General features: G+C 47.2%; 1 protein-coding gene across 1 annotated transcript in view; it reads right to left on the reverse strand.

Moving 5' to 3' along the window:
• Positions 1-4,609: 4,609 nt before the first annotated feature.
• Positions 4,610-14,555, reverse strand: part of LOC120837522 (protein ALP1-like) — a 57,072-nt gene continuing 47,126 nt past the window's right edge. Inside the window, exons 2-4 of the mRNA XM_040206950.2 lie at positions 5,886-6,108; positions 5,130-5,688; positions 4,610-4,994 (exon numbers count right to left, since the gene is read on the reverse strand). Of these exons, the coding sequence (XP_040062884.2) occupies positions 4,610-4,994; positions 5,130-5,688; positions 5,886-6,108 (1,167 nt within the window). The remainder of the gene's footprint in view (positions 4,995-5,129; positions 5,689-5,885; positions 6,109-14,555) is intronic.

Consider the following 14,555-nt stretch of genomic DNA (forward strand, 5'->3'; position numbering starts at 1 on the left):
TGCTATCATTAAAAGAAACACTTGTATTTACGCACCTAAATGAGTACCGCCTTCTTATTAGTCACTAGGAGTGGTGCCAAGGTTGTGGTGGTCAAGACATTGTTACGCAGTGCCTATAAAAATTAGCACAAACTAATTTCATAGGTGCGGGAAAAAATAAGTAAATAAAGGAAAAGGGTCCCTAGTAATTGCTCTAACTTAAAAAACTATGCTCAATAAGCAACAAAACCCTTAAAAAATTATCAAAAAGAAATGTTCTACGATTTGTCATAGTGACGAACCGCCCTATGACAAATGACCCTATGTGAGGAATAGCCCTGCTACCAGCTGTCGTGCGACGAATTGTCATTCGACGAACGGTCCTACACCCCAACACGAAGTTGTGAATACACGCATGCGCGCCGACACAAAGCTCATCCAGGTCGAAACGGGCGGGGGCGGTGGGGATCGAACTATGGAGGTTCCCAGCGCAAGCTTTCGCTACCGCCACGCGGAGCACCTTTTGTACCCGCGTGGGTTTCTGAAACATTCGGCATAAAACGTTCCGCGTGTAGTACATTCGTAACTCGATGAGACGACAAGGTTCTCAAACTTACGAGAATGTCAAGTTGAAAGAATAAATAAAAGAGGAGTCCGCTCCCTGGAATCGAACCCGGAGGCTCCGCGCGAGAGCCAAGTGCGGTAACCCATCGACCTCGCACTCGCGCGGCGACGCGCGTGGAAATATCACTGACACATGTTACAAAACATTTTTGGGACAGAAATAAAGAGGTCGATTTAGCTATAGTGACATCGCTGAATATCAGGTCCTTCGGCGCACCTTAGACGCATCGTTTAACTACACTCTATATTCCCTATATATGGGGAGTTCACTATAAAAATTAACGAACTCGGGATACGGATATGAATAAATGGATAACAAGGAGAGCCCACATAATAGCCACGGCAGTGGTCTCACCTTCTGCAAGTAAGTCGCGTTCAGAAATGCACTCAGCGTTGGGGGGCGCTTTGTTGGGATTTTGAGAGGTCATCCAGCTTTTAGTTTGTTTAATATCCTGTTCTCCGCTTATCAATGTTCGCTTACATACAGTGGTCGCGAGAGCAATAAGTGATGGACTGAAGACAAAAAGAAAATAAACAAAAGAAAGCCTAGACATTCCGCCATAGGAGGGTCAAATATAAAACAAGCAAAACAAGTTTTTTGTTTTTCTGTCAACTTTTTTTTTTTGCGCTCAATTTTGCACTGTTGTTTTCCGGTCTGCGTTGCGCCTCAGTGTGGCAATCCTAACTTCCATAAAACCACCCCTTTTGTTTGAGCATTTTTAGGGGAAAACTCAAGGAAACAAAAGGCGCATTTGGGAACGCGAGGGGAAAACCTTCATTGTACGAATTCGGTTACTCGAAAGAATGTTCACGTTTGCTCGTGCCACGCCCACGCCACTTCACACCGAAAAACGCGGAAAATGGCGGAATGTCCAAAATGTACTTCAGATAATGAGTACAAGATACTCAGAAATATAATTAAGATAGAGTATCAAATACTCTCGATCAAAAGTATTTGAAAGATTCCAAGTTACTTCAAGAAGTATTTAAAATACGGTATTTTGAGTAGAGTATTTGAGATAGGCACAAGTCTGGCGTGACGACATTGATCGGCGGAACCAGCGGGACTCCCACCCCGACTGAAGCATTCTCACGAACAACGGGGAGCTGGGAGGGATGCCAGTGTTATCAGACGCATTTAGCAGTCGCAGTTTTGACAGTAAGTCTCAACGAGCACTGACGAGTGTAGAAAAATAGATGCGTACATGAAACGGCGACCCGCGATTACTGTGGGTAGAAGAGGATGTGTCAGAATCGGCGAGCGAGAGAAGCAGCAGACGGTCAGGATGCTGCGGTGGCACTGCTGTTGGCACTGAGATGCGTCGTCCGCTAGCGTCCGCTGCGATTCGGCTGGTTTCTTTCTCCACGAGGAAGTATCGCGTGCGATATACGAACTTTAAAGGGGTCATGAAATGATTTTCTTACTTCTTTCTCCTTAGCTTTAATCCTCAGCTCAAATGCGAATTGTGAAATCACATCGTCCCGGCATTCTTCGGCACCGGTCCGATGACTCCTAGCCTCCACCGTGCTTTCTATGCACACCATAGGGCTTGTCATTCCCCAGTGACGATAAGTTCCGTCAGGGCACTCATTGGCCACGAACGCGAATCCGAATAGTCGTCGACGGATTGATTGTTGACGAGCGCGTACGTCCGAGTGACGCAGTTTTCGTGTCCAATGCGTGAGCTGGGCTCGGCTGACGTCAGTTTGGCACTGCTGACGCGCTTTGGTAACCGCGGATGTATTATAGACCATTGCAAGCGTGGTGCCCTTTAAAGGTGTATCCACACGACGGACCAAATTGCTGTTTCGGTCCGCGGACCGCGCATCACGTGATCTTACGTCACCGGTTTTCGAGGTCCGCCGGCGGTCCGCGGCCCGCGCTTGTGGGAAATGCCAAGCGCTTTTCTCGCCCGGACCTTGGCGGCGGACCGTGGCATTTTTAGTATAATTGAAGCGCTAAGTCTGGCAACAAGCTGACTTTTGTTGTTTGAGTGGAATGAAAATCCAAAGTCGTTTTCTTTTGGCGCCAACTGTGGAAGACGAAAAAGACGAACGTTCTTTTGTTGTCCGACGATGGCGGCATGGTGCGATGACGCAACTTTTTACTTCATCGCGCTCGTAGAGCAATTCCCCGCTCTGTGGGACAGTAGTCGCGACGACTACTCAAATACTCATTTAAAGATGTCCCTGTGGCAGAACATCGCCCATGCGATGACCGAAGCTTGGCCCGCGTACGCTCCCTACAGCGTGGGTATGTATACACTACGTTCGAATTTTCTGCCCTACTGTTGAAGCGTTGATATACCTTCGAAATGCGCAACAGGAAAAGAAGTAAAACAAAGGTCTCACAGGTGCCGCAATAAGGCAGAATAACGGCAGTTTTCATCGTAAGCGGTTCTCCAAACATAATATTGCGAAGAGCATTGTACTACCCATTACCTTAAAAAGTAAAATAATATTATTCTTCATTTTACGTGCCCCAAACCAACCACAATCACTCTGGTGCACACAAGTAAATATAAACTAGAACACTACCAAGGTTCACGCTGTATCGAAAGGGGAGAATCCCACATGAACAAATGACGAAGAACCTTGACATGAACTGTAGTAGACAGTTATAAGTCCTAACTCCCTGCAGAAGACAGGAAGGTCACACGTTTATTCATTAATACAGACTTATTAAAGACGATATTTGGCAACAAACGGAGGACATATCGGAAGGAGAAGCAGAAGACGACAAAAACAAAAAGCGGCCAAGGATCGGAGGACAAGTACACGGGGAAGTGGCGCTTCTTCCGGGTTATGCGGTTCCTGGACGCTGTGCCGCAGCCTGCCCATCGCTCCTTCAGCGACGTGTTCGACGAACACACAGAAACTGTAATTACATTATCATATCAGCATGCTATCTAGTAAAAATATGTAGAAAACAGGGATAAAAATTAATGCACTTACTGCAGGGGTACAGCCGAGCTGGACAAAAACAAACAATAAATAATCCCCGGAGAAGGTATTATTTATCGTTTATTTGTTTTGCATGCTCTTCGTTCTCGTACACATGCAAACTTTGGCGTCAATAACTCTAGGCATTTACTCCCTTAAGAAGTAAAGAAATAATCATCCGAAAGGCAATATGACCGCTTTATTTGAATTAATTCGCTGAGGAATGCAGTTTGCCACAAACACAAAACAATATTAAAACACTTTTCTTCCTTCTGATCTTTCTTCTCTCCCTATCTTTTGAACTTTTTTCCCACGAAATAAAATCCTGCGTACGCCACTGCAACACACAATATCTCCAACACAGCTGTGCTTGAGAGCTTGCGTGTTGCAGCATCCTTCGTCGTTCCCCCAGTTTCGTTTTTTTTTTTTTTCTTCAAATATTATGTTTCGTTACTGCGAAAAGAGAAATAGAAAATGAGAGATTACTGAAACTTAAGTCACCGCTGCTTGATATCTAATGTTACTATTGTGCCGTCACATTACAGACTGAAAAATGCATTGAGCCGTCCACGCCGACCACAGTCGGAGACGAAAGCTCAGAGTACAATGAGCAAGACTCAACGACTAGCCAGCCGCCCTCTCCTGGGCCCAGCAGAGTTCAGCGGCAGGGCTCTAAGCGGTCAAGGCAGCCCCAATCCTCTGTGTCGTCAAATGACATATGGGCTCAGAGGCAAGCCGTTCTTGAAAAAATTGCATGTGCTGTTCAACTGCCGCCTGAAGCAAATGATGCCGCAGCACATTTTGCTAAGACTGTGGCAGCTCTCACTAGGTCATTGAGCAAAGAAAAGCTCATTATTTGCCAAAAAGAAATACTTGATGTGATCGCAAAATATATTTCGGAGTAAATAAAGAAAGATGTGTTCCGTGTGTTACTTAATTTACAGTTTGTGTTTATGTGGTGGTTCTTATCAATGTATACAGCCTCTTGCTGCCCCAGCACAGTACCTGTTCTCACGCACAGCAGCAACACACCCACTGAGACAGTCACGTGACACTCTGAAGCCTAATTAGGATGTCCTTTCCTTGACTTCTTTTGTTTGTCTCTGCCGATGTCCATGTCAACATAGGCCGCCTCTCGCTGCCATGGCACAGCACCTCTGCCATTGAAGTATGTGCACATTTGGTCACGCACAGCAGCACCGAACTGATTTGGGCGCCCACGTGGTGGAGGGAACCCAAAGAAGGTTCCAGTAGATTGTCCTCTTCCTTGACTGGTTGTTTCAGTAGTGGCTTCCGCATCGTTGCACAAGAAGTTATGCAGTAGACAAGTTGCCTTCACAATCGCAGCAGTTCTTTCAGGTGTGGCAGCGATAACAGTATGCAGGCAGCGGAAACGGTTAGCCATAATTCCGAAAGCGTTCTCAACCACGCGTCGGGCTCGGGACAACCTGCGAAAAAGCGAACATTTGGTGAGATTCCAGACGTTGATGAAATTGCTGGTAAGTGCTTTCGTACACCAAATATGTGGGCAACTGCATTGGTTAAAGAACGCCATGCATTCAATATTACGAACAGAAATTTACCTGTAATTGAATACCTTCTGGTCATCCGAGAGTGGGGTGCCTCCAAAGGGCTTCATTATGTTCTTGCCGATGGGGAATGCGTCGTCGGCTACAAAGACTGGCGGCAGGAGCAAGTCCGGAGCAGTAGCCACTTTCACCGCCTTTGGCAGATTTACTGTGTTGTTTGAAATGGCTCGTTGCAAAGGTGTTGTCTGCCAAACACCTGCATCTCCTTTGGAGCCTGGCGCACCGACATCAATGTATATGAATCTGTAACTTGCGTCGACGACAGCAAACAAAACGATGCTATAAGTTTTTAAATAGTTATAGTAAATAGAGCCCGATTTTGGGGGTTTTGTGATGCGCACGTGTTTGCCGTCCATAGCCCCGACACAATTTGGATATTGCCAATTTTCTCTGAATCCCTTTATGACAGCCTGCCAATCATCTTCAGTCTTCGGTGTTTGCAAACAGTCGCTTTTTAATTCTTCATAGAGAGCTGTGCATGTCTCTGCGATGAGGTCGTTCACGCTGGAGTGGCCCAGTCTGAACTGTCTGCTGAGGGAGTGGTGACTCTCTCCTGTAAAATGAAAGCGACAGGAACGACATGACACCGGGACGACCGTAACACATGATTGAATGACAAAGGTACTCGTTGCATTGTCTGTCACGCTCTGTAATGCGAACACAATTGTCCCGGTGTCATGTCGTTTTTTGTGGCTCGGAACAGAGATGTGTTTACCCGGACTTTACATTGACTTCATTCAGATTACTTACCGGTCGCAAGGTATCGAAGCGTGACTTGCAGCCATGTTTCAGGCGTAATGGCACGGCGCATCACTGTGTCTTGCCGCTCGATTCTTGGCCCAACGCACGCCAGGAGCTGTAGAAACTGCTCCTCGCTGACGCGTAAAAGCCGCCGGTACTCGTCGGGGTCCGAAACTAACAGCTCCGAAAAGAGTTGACTATTCAGACCAAGATCTTTCCTGCACATCCAGGGCTTCACCCAGCATGCCCTTTTCGGTTCAATGGGGTCCTCCTCGTCCTCAATAGTCAGCGCCAGGGCCACAGCGGCCAAACGTCTCTTTTGTTCAGCCTCCATATTGGCTCCTTACAAATAGCCTCAAAGCAGCTCGCTGCATGCATTTGGCGGAGCTGTGAGGTCGAGGATTAGACCGGCCCGTTCACACTGTCGTCTGCTCTATTGGTCCGCCGTGTGGATGCTCAATTCAGCCGGGCGGTCCGCGGGCCGTGCATCACGTGATCAATCGGTCCGCGGACCGGTCCGTCGTGTGGATACACCTTTAAAGGTGTATCCACACGACGGACCGGGCCGCGGACCGGTTCGCCACGCGTGCCAGCTCGTGCACCGAGTGCGTGAACACATAGCTTTGACAAGCTTCTAATTCCACGGGGTGTGCCGCAGGAGCCGAGACATGGCGGCGGCCAGTCGTCACACTTGCAATCGTCGATAGGAAGTATTCACTGGCGGCCATAGCTGAGTGCGCGACTGCTGAGCGCATGCTGATGGCGAGCTTCCACAGTTCTTTTGTAACGTGCATTCCGCATTCTCGAGATTGCCGGTCTTAGCAGCCTACTAATGTGCGCTCGTTCTGAGCCTGCGCTCTAAACAGCACCCACAAATATGGCGCCCAGTGAATACTCTTTATAGTAAAGAGGCGGAGAGCTTTGAAAGAAGGTACAAAATAGTCCGCTATATTTTCAAATGTTCGTACCGAAAAGCTGGCTTTTGACTTTCTATCCTCTCTCTTTTATCGCTGCAGAAAATTCGTTTCATGGCCCCTTTAAGGCCACGGTCCCACTGAATGCGGCAGTTTAGGTACTTTTTGGCAGGTCATTACTCATCTCCTTTTAAATACTGTTTTGTGGGATTGATGTCATTTGAAAGGCAATGCAATCCTCTTTCATTTGATATTATGTATGTGTTGTTTTATAGACGCTTTCAGCGCGCGCCAAATTGAGCCACCATAGCCGACCTTCTCTTGTCTTATCTAGGGTGCCTAGATGTCTGTCTGTCTCAGGGTGAAGACATCTATTGTTGCCCGGAATGTGCCAGCGCGTGACGCTCTCGCGCACTCGGTGCGTGACTTGGGCGGTAAGATGGCGTCTATGCATCAACCAAAGCTACGCGCTCGAGCTGAGTGACACCGGATTGCGCGCACTTCAAAATGCATAAAAAAACGATTGGGCGGAAAAATGGCTGAGATGTCACCACTCAAGCAAAAGCGCGCGTGTGTATGAAGGCACTCTAGTCTTATCGAGATGCCGAGCCACTGAAGCGGGCGTTGACGAGTCTCCACAAGGGCCTATGCTGGGGAGAAGGACACAGTAACACTTCACATGGCAATAACCTGTCCTGCTATGGTAATGATGAAGTGGAGCGAACGGAATAAGAGGGAAGAAAAACTGAAGGTCGGTTATGGCGGCGCCCATGCACAGCTGCCTGAAAGCATCTATACTGTTCATGCGCATTTGTAGCGTTGCGAATATGATGGCGCGGACCCTTACTTGCTTCGCTAGTTCACGTTTTATGAACGATCCATTAAAGATAGCACGGTTCCAATATAGCAGTTTTGTTAAGATGATGTCGGAGCAGAATGTAACGATACACTTTTTTGGTATTTGCCCTACTTTGTTTTCTTCATCCCTCCAAAGATTGCCCTAAAATTTACATTTTTCAGCACAAATATGTTTTTAATGACACGTGCTAGGGCAATGAAATTAGCAACAGATGTAGTGCTTATAATTGGTAATATGAAAAAAAAAAATGTAATGTTGTGTAAAGTTTTTTTGTTTAGATATTTTATATCAAACGTAGTACTTTTTTGTGCTTCGGGTCATGGTACTTCAAATGCCGCTGAGGAAATAACTAAACTATGACAAAATCTTTTATAACATTTAGAGCTACAATGGTTGCCCAAGAGGTGAACAATGGGTTTTTCTCATTTTCAATGTCATAACGCTCCACGAGCGTTTCAAACTTACCTGTTTTGACACATATCTTTTCTGGACATCAAACATATTTATTGGCATCTAATAATATTTATTGTTTGGAATAGATATACATTGCGATGTATTAACCTTTTACAATGATCTTGCTTTGGTTTCTTAATAGGTGTAGAGCTTAGCTAATTTTAAAAACAATTAAAAACTGTTTGGCTGTTTTGTTGCGCTACCTGGCGGATGGCAGACAAACTGCTGATTTCTAATGTTCAAAAAATTTCCGAGGGCGGCGTTGGTGTCTGTAACATCATCAATCTCCGTGTCTTTTTACCCCCACATTTAAAAAATATATTGGAAGATTTATTATCGATAACTGAATGGTTTAAGTACTGGATCAGGCTAATAAATCCAAGACAAATAATTACACAAGCGTAGCGTGACATAATGTGTTCATTATTCGATATGATTGAAATCAATAAACAATGAAGACGAAGAGGAAAAAGAATACACCCGAGTTCACTTTATGCCTAGAGTCACTAAATGAGCTTTAAAGTATCGGCACTCCGTTCCCCAAAATTGTTTTGGGCGCCACCATTTTGGGTCTAGCTCAGAGCAAACGAAAATGCCGATCTCATGATCCAAAAGTACGACTTCCTCAGCATTAGATGCGGTGCTAGGAAGCTGATGCAATATTGCAATGCTCTGTCGCGGGTTGTTTAAAGATTTGTGAGGGACGGAAAAGCTTTTCCTGTGATTTTAGATAAAGCTTCATATAACTGGCAACAATGATTTTAAGCCACAATATGGCCAAGTGTCGTTACTCTGAACCGCAGCTAATTTACTGGCACAAGCGGGAACAATGAAGAAGAGGCAAGTGTCAAGCCACTACGTTTCAAGCCACAAGCCACTACCTTTTAAGGTAGTGGCTTGTGGAATCCACGGGGCTTACGTCATGGCCCCTCCAGGTATTACAAGCCTCTTGAACAAGAGCATGAATAGTGTCATTAAATAAGCTACGCTTCAGAGTAGCGACACTTGGCCTTATTGTGGCTTAAAATCATGGTTGCCAGTTATTTAAAGCTTTATCTGAAATCACAAGAAACGCTTTTCCGTCCTCCACTTTAAACAGTTTGCGACAAAGCATAGCAACATTACATGAGCTTCCTTACACCGAATCTAATGCTGAGGATGTCGCACTTTTGAATCATGACGATCGGCAGTTGCGCCTGCTCTGCACAAGCACCAGAATGGCGGCGTTCACAACACTGTCGGGGAAGAGAGTGCCGATACTCTAAGCGCAGCTCATTTATCGGCTCTAGTTCCCGCGAAACTCCTTTTCCCTGACTGAAACTGAAAGTAAATATGAATAATACACCATTATTATAGCTTATGTAGTTATAGCCAAATACACATAATGAGAGGAGAAAGCGGGCGGGTAGGAGATACGCGGGTTTTATGTGCGACCGTTCTAACCGTCTCAAAAAAGATAACGCACGAGCTTGCGCTGGTTTAAAAAAAAAGGCATCCAACGAAAAGAGGCGGCACGCTGTGTTCTTTTTTATTATGCGTCTAATTGCAAATTGTTATGTGTATGTTTATACAGCCGGAAGTTAGTCTGTTTTAGTGGGCGTCTGGTGTCTCAGCTGTAGATGAGCAATTTAGCCAGTGCGGTACAACAAGCAAACCTGGGGTCTTTAACGTGCACCACGCAGTAGTGATACACGACAGCACGCCGGTACGATGCTCTTCCATATCAAAACGGGCAGGGACGGGGTGGGTTCTGCAGCGTGAGCTTTCGCTCCAAGTGCTCCGAGCTGGTGTGCGCTAGACCATGCACTCGGCCACGGACCCCCCCTTTGTGTGTCTAATTTATATACAGGTATAAGTATTTGAAGATCGACGATGGACGTCGATCGTCTCGAGGTAATGTAACGTAATAACATTATATAAATAATAAACTTGTTGAAAGACTGAACGACTTAATTTTTCAATTCTTGGATTGTAATATGGTGGTAGCCTATTGTACTTACTGTTGATGAAGAGCAATATGAGGTGACGAGGTAATGATTAAATGATGAGGTTCTATAAGGACGATGACATTAGTGGGTGTCGAACCACAACGTACAGTGCCAGACTTGTTTCAAGTATCGTGTACCCAGAGACTTTCTTCACCCGCAACAGTATATGGTAGAATCAATGAGAATGCTGCTGTACAACTCTACATGGAACAGGAAAACTGCACTGTGCAGAAGTGCGGCTTATTTGTTAATATGAGGGACGGATTTCTAGCAGCATTCCCTGATTGACTACTTGGAACAAATGGCCTCGTTGACGTAAAGTGCCCCTTTACAAAAGATTTTTGAAGCATACTTAAACCGCAAAGGAGTATGAGGCGAAAAATAAGAAAAAGGAGCCTGGTGTGAAAGGTCCAAATCACCACCATAGCTTCTACCATCAAATACAAGGGCAGTTACACAATACACAAAGAGATTTTTGTGATTTAGTTATATTTACACTTAAGGGCATTGATATCCAACGTATTCAGAGAGATGACACCTCCTGGTCAACCAACATAGAGCCTTTTCTTCTCAAGTTTTACACGGAAGGCCCGGCTCCCGCTGAAATTCCGCACGTAGACGAGTTGTCCGACCGAATAAACTGCCATTACTCCCGATCTGGGTATCTCTCGATCTTTGTTCGTAGGCCATAGTATCATGAGATCAAGGGAAGGTGGCTCTTCGTCCGCCGAATATTGCTTCTAAGGGTTTTTTTCGTGTAAGATGAGACCGTCGCGTGCTGCCGGAACAAGAACCTGGCGATTCTTCACTGAACTGCTTCTTCCGTAAGCTTCAAAAGGGCTTTTTTTCGATTCGCACACCATCTGTTCTGCTTGCCCGTTAGTTGCAGGATGATATGGTGCACTAATGTGATGCCTGATGCCGGTTTTTTTTCTTCAAAAACTTGTTTATTTTATTTGAAGCAAGATTTGGCGCGTTATCAGAGAAAAGTATTTTCGGTAGGGCAAAGGTAGGTAAAAGAGACCGTAGAACGTCAATGACGTGTTTCGATGTCGTGGCAGGCATCGTGTAAACTTTCAGCCACTTAGAGTACGCATCGCCCATGACTCCGCAGATGTGGATACGTTTCGCCACCCACCGACTGAATAGTGAATCGTTTTCAGTTACTGTTCATGATGGCGTTGGACTCAAGGAAGACTTCGAGTCTTTCCACAAAGTTAGCCCAGGTGCCAGGACTTTTGTCGAAAGCGGTAAGTGTTCAAAACGTCGACAACGTCTGTAGCCACGTGTTGTGCTTGACACTGGACGCTTACCATTCACTGAGAAGAAACTTGCTTGTTCGTCTGCCATGAGTCGTCCGATATCAGGCCATCACCGCAACACTATCTCCCGACAAAACTGGTCTTCACTGTCCGCATGTCCATAGTTAGCAATCACGTCAACTTATAAGTTCCCGAACGCTCATAATTTGCCGTCGCTAAGCGCCGTTCATTCAGAGCGTCATCATTGCAAATAAACGCCTTGCTATTTCTTCTTATGGTTTTCATCATATTCCTCCTTCCAACATTATGTGTGTCGGTACTTCCGAAAATATTGCAACGGCGTTGGTTTTCTGGGAACCCCCCCCCCCCCCCCCCCCCCCTATAATGTAACAACCTTTACAACATCTTCCGGACCCCGTGAAGCATAATATTTCGTGACCTTTTTTTAGTCGTCATTAAAATGGTGAGGTAAGTGCCGTAAATCACGATGCAGTTTACTTGACGTCCGCTTCCACTGGTGTCTTGAAAGATTGAGTCTACTGAGCCTGCATTCCTGCAGAGGAAATTTTCATTGATAGAATATTGACACGTCAATCGACATTTGATTCCTTCTTGGTAAGATTTATTGCGAAAGCCCGTTACAACCGCCGAACCGCATCTCCCTATATCAGAGAACAATTTATACACCTTTGCAAGTGGGATCCCGGCTTAACCTCGAACCGCGCGCCAAGGTGAGGCGGACCTACTCTCCAGCCAGGACGTTCGCTGGTTGTCGTACAATGTTGCCAAGCGTCTCTCGCCGAAGCGCACACCACTGAGCGCAGAAAGAAATTTAAAAAAAAAAAACTATAAAACGTGCACCTGTCGTCTTCGACCGCGAAAGTGCACGGATAATTAAATAAAATGCCTAAACCGGTAACAAATCGGAAAATTTCAAAAAGATCTAAAGTCTTAAGGCGCTCTTCAGAATTCGCCACAAGTCGCATGGCTTTTGCATCAACGATGGCTGCGCTCGAGGCAGCTCTGGCTTCCACAACATGCAGGAACAGAGGCTGCGATCGTTATAGAGTCAGCTCCAACCCTTAAAGATGCCCCGTCCTACAATATGTGATGCTACGATTCTGTGTGGATACCTCCTCCTGCGTTCCGAGACAGTAAGTGTGCCGCTAACGTAAGCCATCGGCGATGCAGCAAACGGCACCATCTTGTCATCGCGCACCCCACTGACGTGCCCCTGGCGCACCCCAGCATGGCGGAAACGGTACGGGGCGCCAGCATCGCTCAAAATGGCAGCGCACAGGAGCCTTTCTTGCAAACGTGTATACCCAGCCTGACATTCTCGCATACATCCGTTTGCTGGGCCACGCTACTTGAGCTAGCTGAGCACAGCTGGCAGCGGCGCGAGCAAGGCCACGAGGGGAACGTGATGGTGCTCGAGCCATCCCACTGTGAACCAATGTTTCGGCCACCCCACGGGTGCGTGTCGCCATCTATTGGTTGAACTAACGCCTTGTTCAAGATGGCTGCCGTGGGACCGCAGCCTTTATATACTTTTTAATGCGAAAGCATTAGCTGGTCCCATGGAGCGAGCCGACGTCATCAGCCGCGCCAAATGGCAGCTAAATTCTCCTGTCCCAAAGGAGCGAAGTGAGGCAACGATCTGAGGCGTCCTAGCTTCGCGCGAAACCGCGCACAAAGCCATGCAAAGTGGCAGACAAATTCCCCTCTTCAAAAAAACCGGATTGATGAAATTATGCTCCCATTTGCTGGCGCGCGTCATCAAGGAACGCACAGCCGAGCTCAGCGCGGCTCACGAAAGCGCACGCTCGACCGTCGGCTGCTACCTGGCCTCCCACGCCACAACGCCGCTGACGAACTAAGGGAGCGCAAGGACGACATTCATGCTTTCGCATTCACAACTCATAAGAAGTGCTTAGGTGTCCTCGGAATTTTTGAAAGTTATGCTATGTTAGTTTTGGCCTTGTGATCCACGTAACACAAGAATAAACCTGCCGACGCATTCGTCGTCGCCGTCGTCGTCGCCGTCGGGAACGGCGACGAGGGACGCTTTCTGCTCTTTCTCTCTCGCAGAAACGTACCCCATGGCGCATCCGGGAACAAAGCAGTGTGTTTGCCGTTTTGCCATCGTGGTAGCCTGGACGGATTGGACAATCTTTCCGGGAAGAGCACCACAGACGAGCACTTCTAGCAACGCGGACAAGCCTTTCCTGGCGCGGAGATTTTAATTCGCACTTTAGAGTTGATGAGCACGCCACCTATCGTCGTCATGATACACTAGCGCGCCGCCGCAGACGGAGCAAGCTGCGTGATTCTGACACCTTCCCTTCTAGCCAAAAACAAACCAATTAGTCGATAGTTGTTTATACAGCAGAAGTTTAGTCTGCCAGAACATGGCGACATTGTTACCCACTGTAGATGAGCAATTTAGCCAGTGCAGTACGACTGCTAGCCTGGGGTCTTTAACGTGCACCACGCAGTAGTGATACACGACCGCACGCCGGTATGTTGCTCATCCAGATCGAAACGGGCAGGGGTGCCCTTTTTGGTAACCACGTGGTCCCCGTCTCCCTATCTAGGCCTAGCACACGCAGGCCGTTTGAGCATTATGGCGACGTCATCCCGGATACGGGGGCAAGGCCGCATTCCTCGAAGAGGGCGTGTCTGCCCTCGCCCTTTTGGGTGAACGAGCCTCCGGCGCACCTTTTGGAAATGATAGTGGACGCGGCCCATCTGCGGGATAAGCCACATCACCTAACCCGGGCGCCTCCATTTTCCGCTGGCATGATAAGCGGGCCACGAACGGCAGCCGGGACTCTCGTCGGGGGAGGGTCTGGGAAGCGGAGCCTCTTTCTTTTTGAACTTCCCCCTTTCCACGAATCTGCCTAATACGGCAGCGTGGACCCCCTTCAGGTGAATCTGCCTAATGCGACAGTGCCGACACTTTTCCGTTCCCTTCATTTATTAGTTTGGCCGACGGGCACAGCGTGGTGGCATAGGAGCCGAATAAACCCGCTTGTTCAGTATCTTTGTGTTTTGGAGTGAATCCTCTTCTCGGAGCCCACGGCAGCCTTCGGACGGACTCGGCCGTCGAAGTCCTCAACATCGAGCTATGGAGTGGGATCGACCTCGTGGTGCAGTAAGGCAAGTCGAATCCCACACGATACGAGAACGCAGGAACGTCA

This window comes from Ixodes scapularis, unplaced genomic scaffold (genome assembly GCF_016920785.2).
Source record: "Ixodes scapularis isolate PalLabHiFi unplaced genomic scaffold, ASM1692078v2 PGA_scaffold2__306_contigs__length_199485367, whole genome shotgun sequence".
Lineage (NCBI taxonomy): Eukaryota > Metazoa > Arthropoda > Arachnida > Ixodida > Ixodidae > Ixodes > Ixodes scapularis.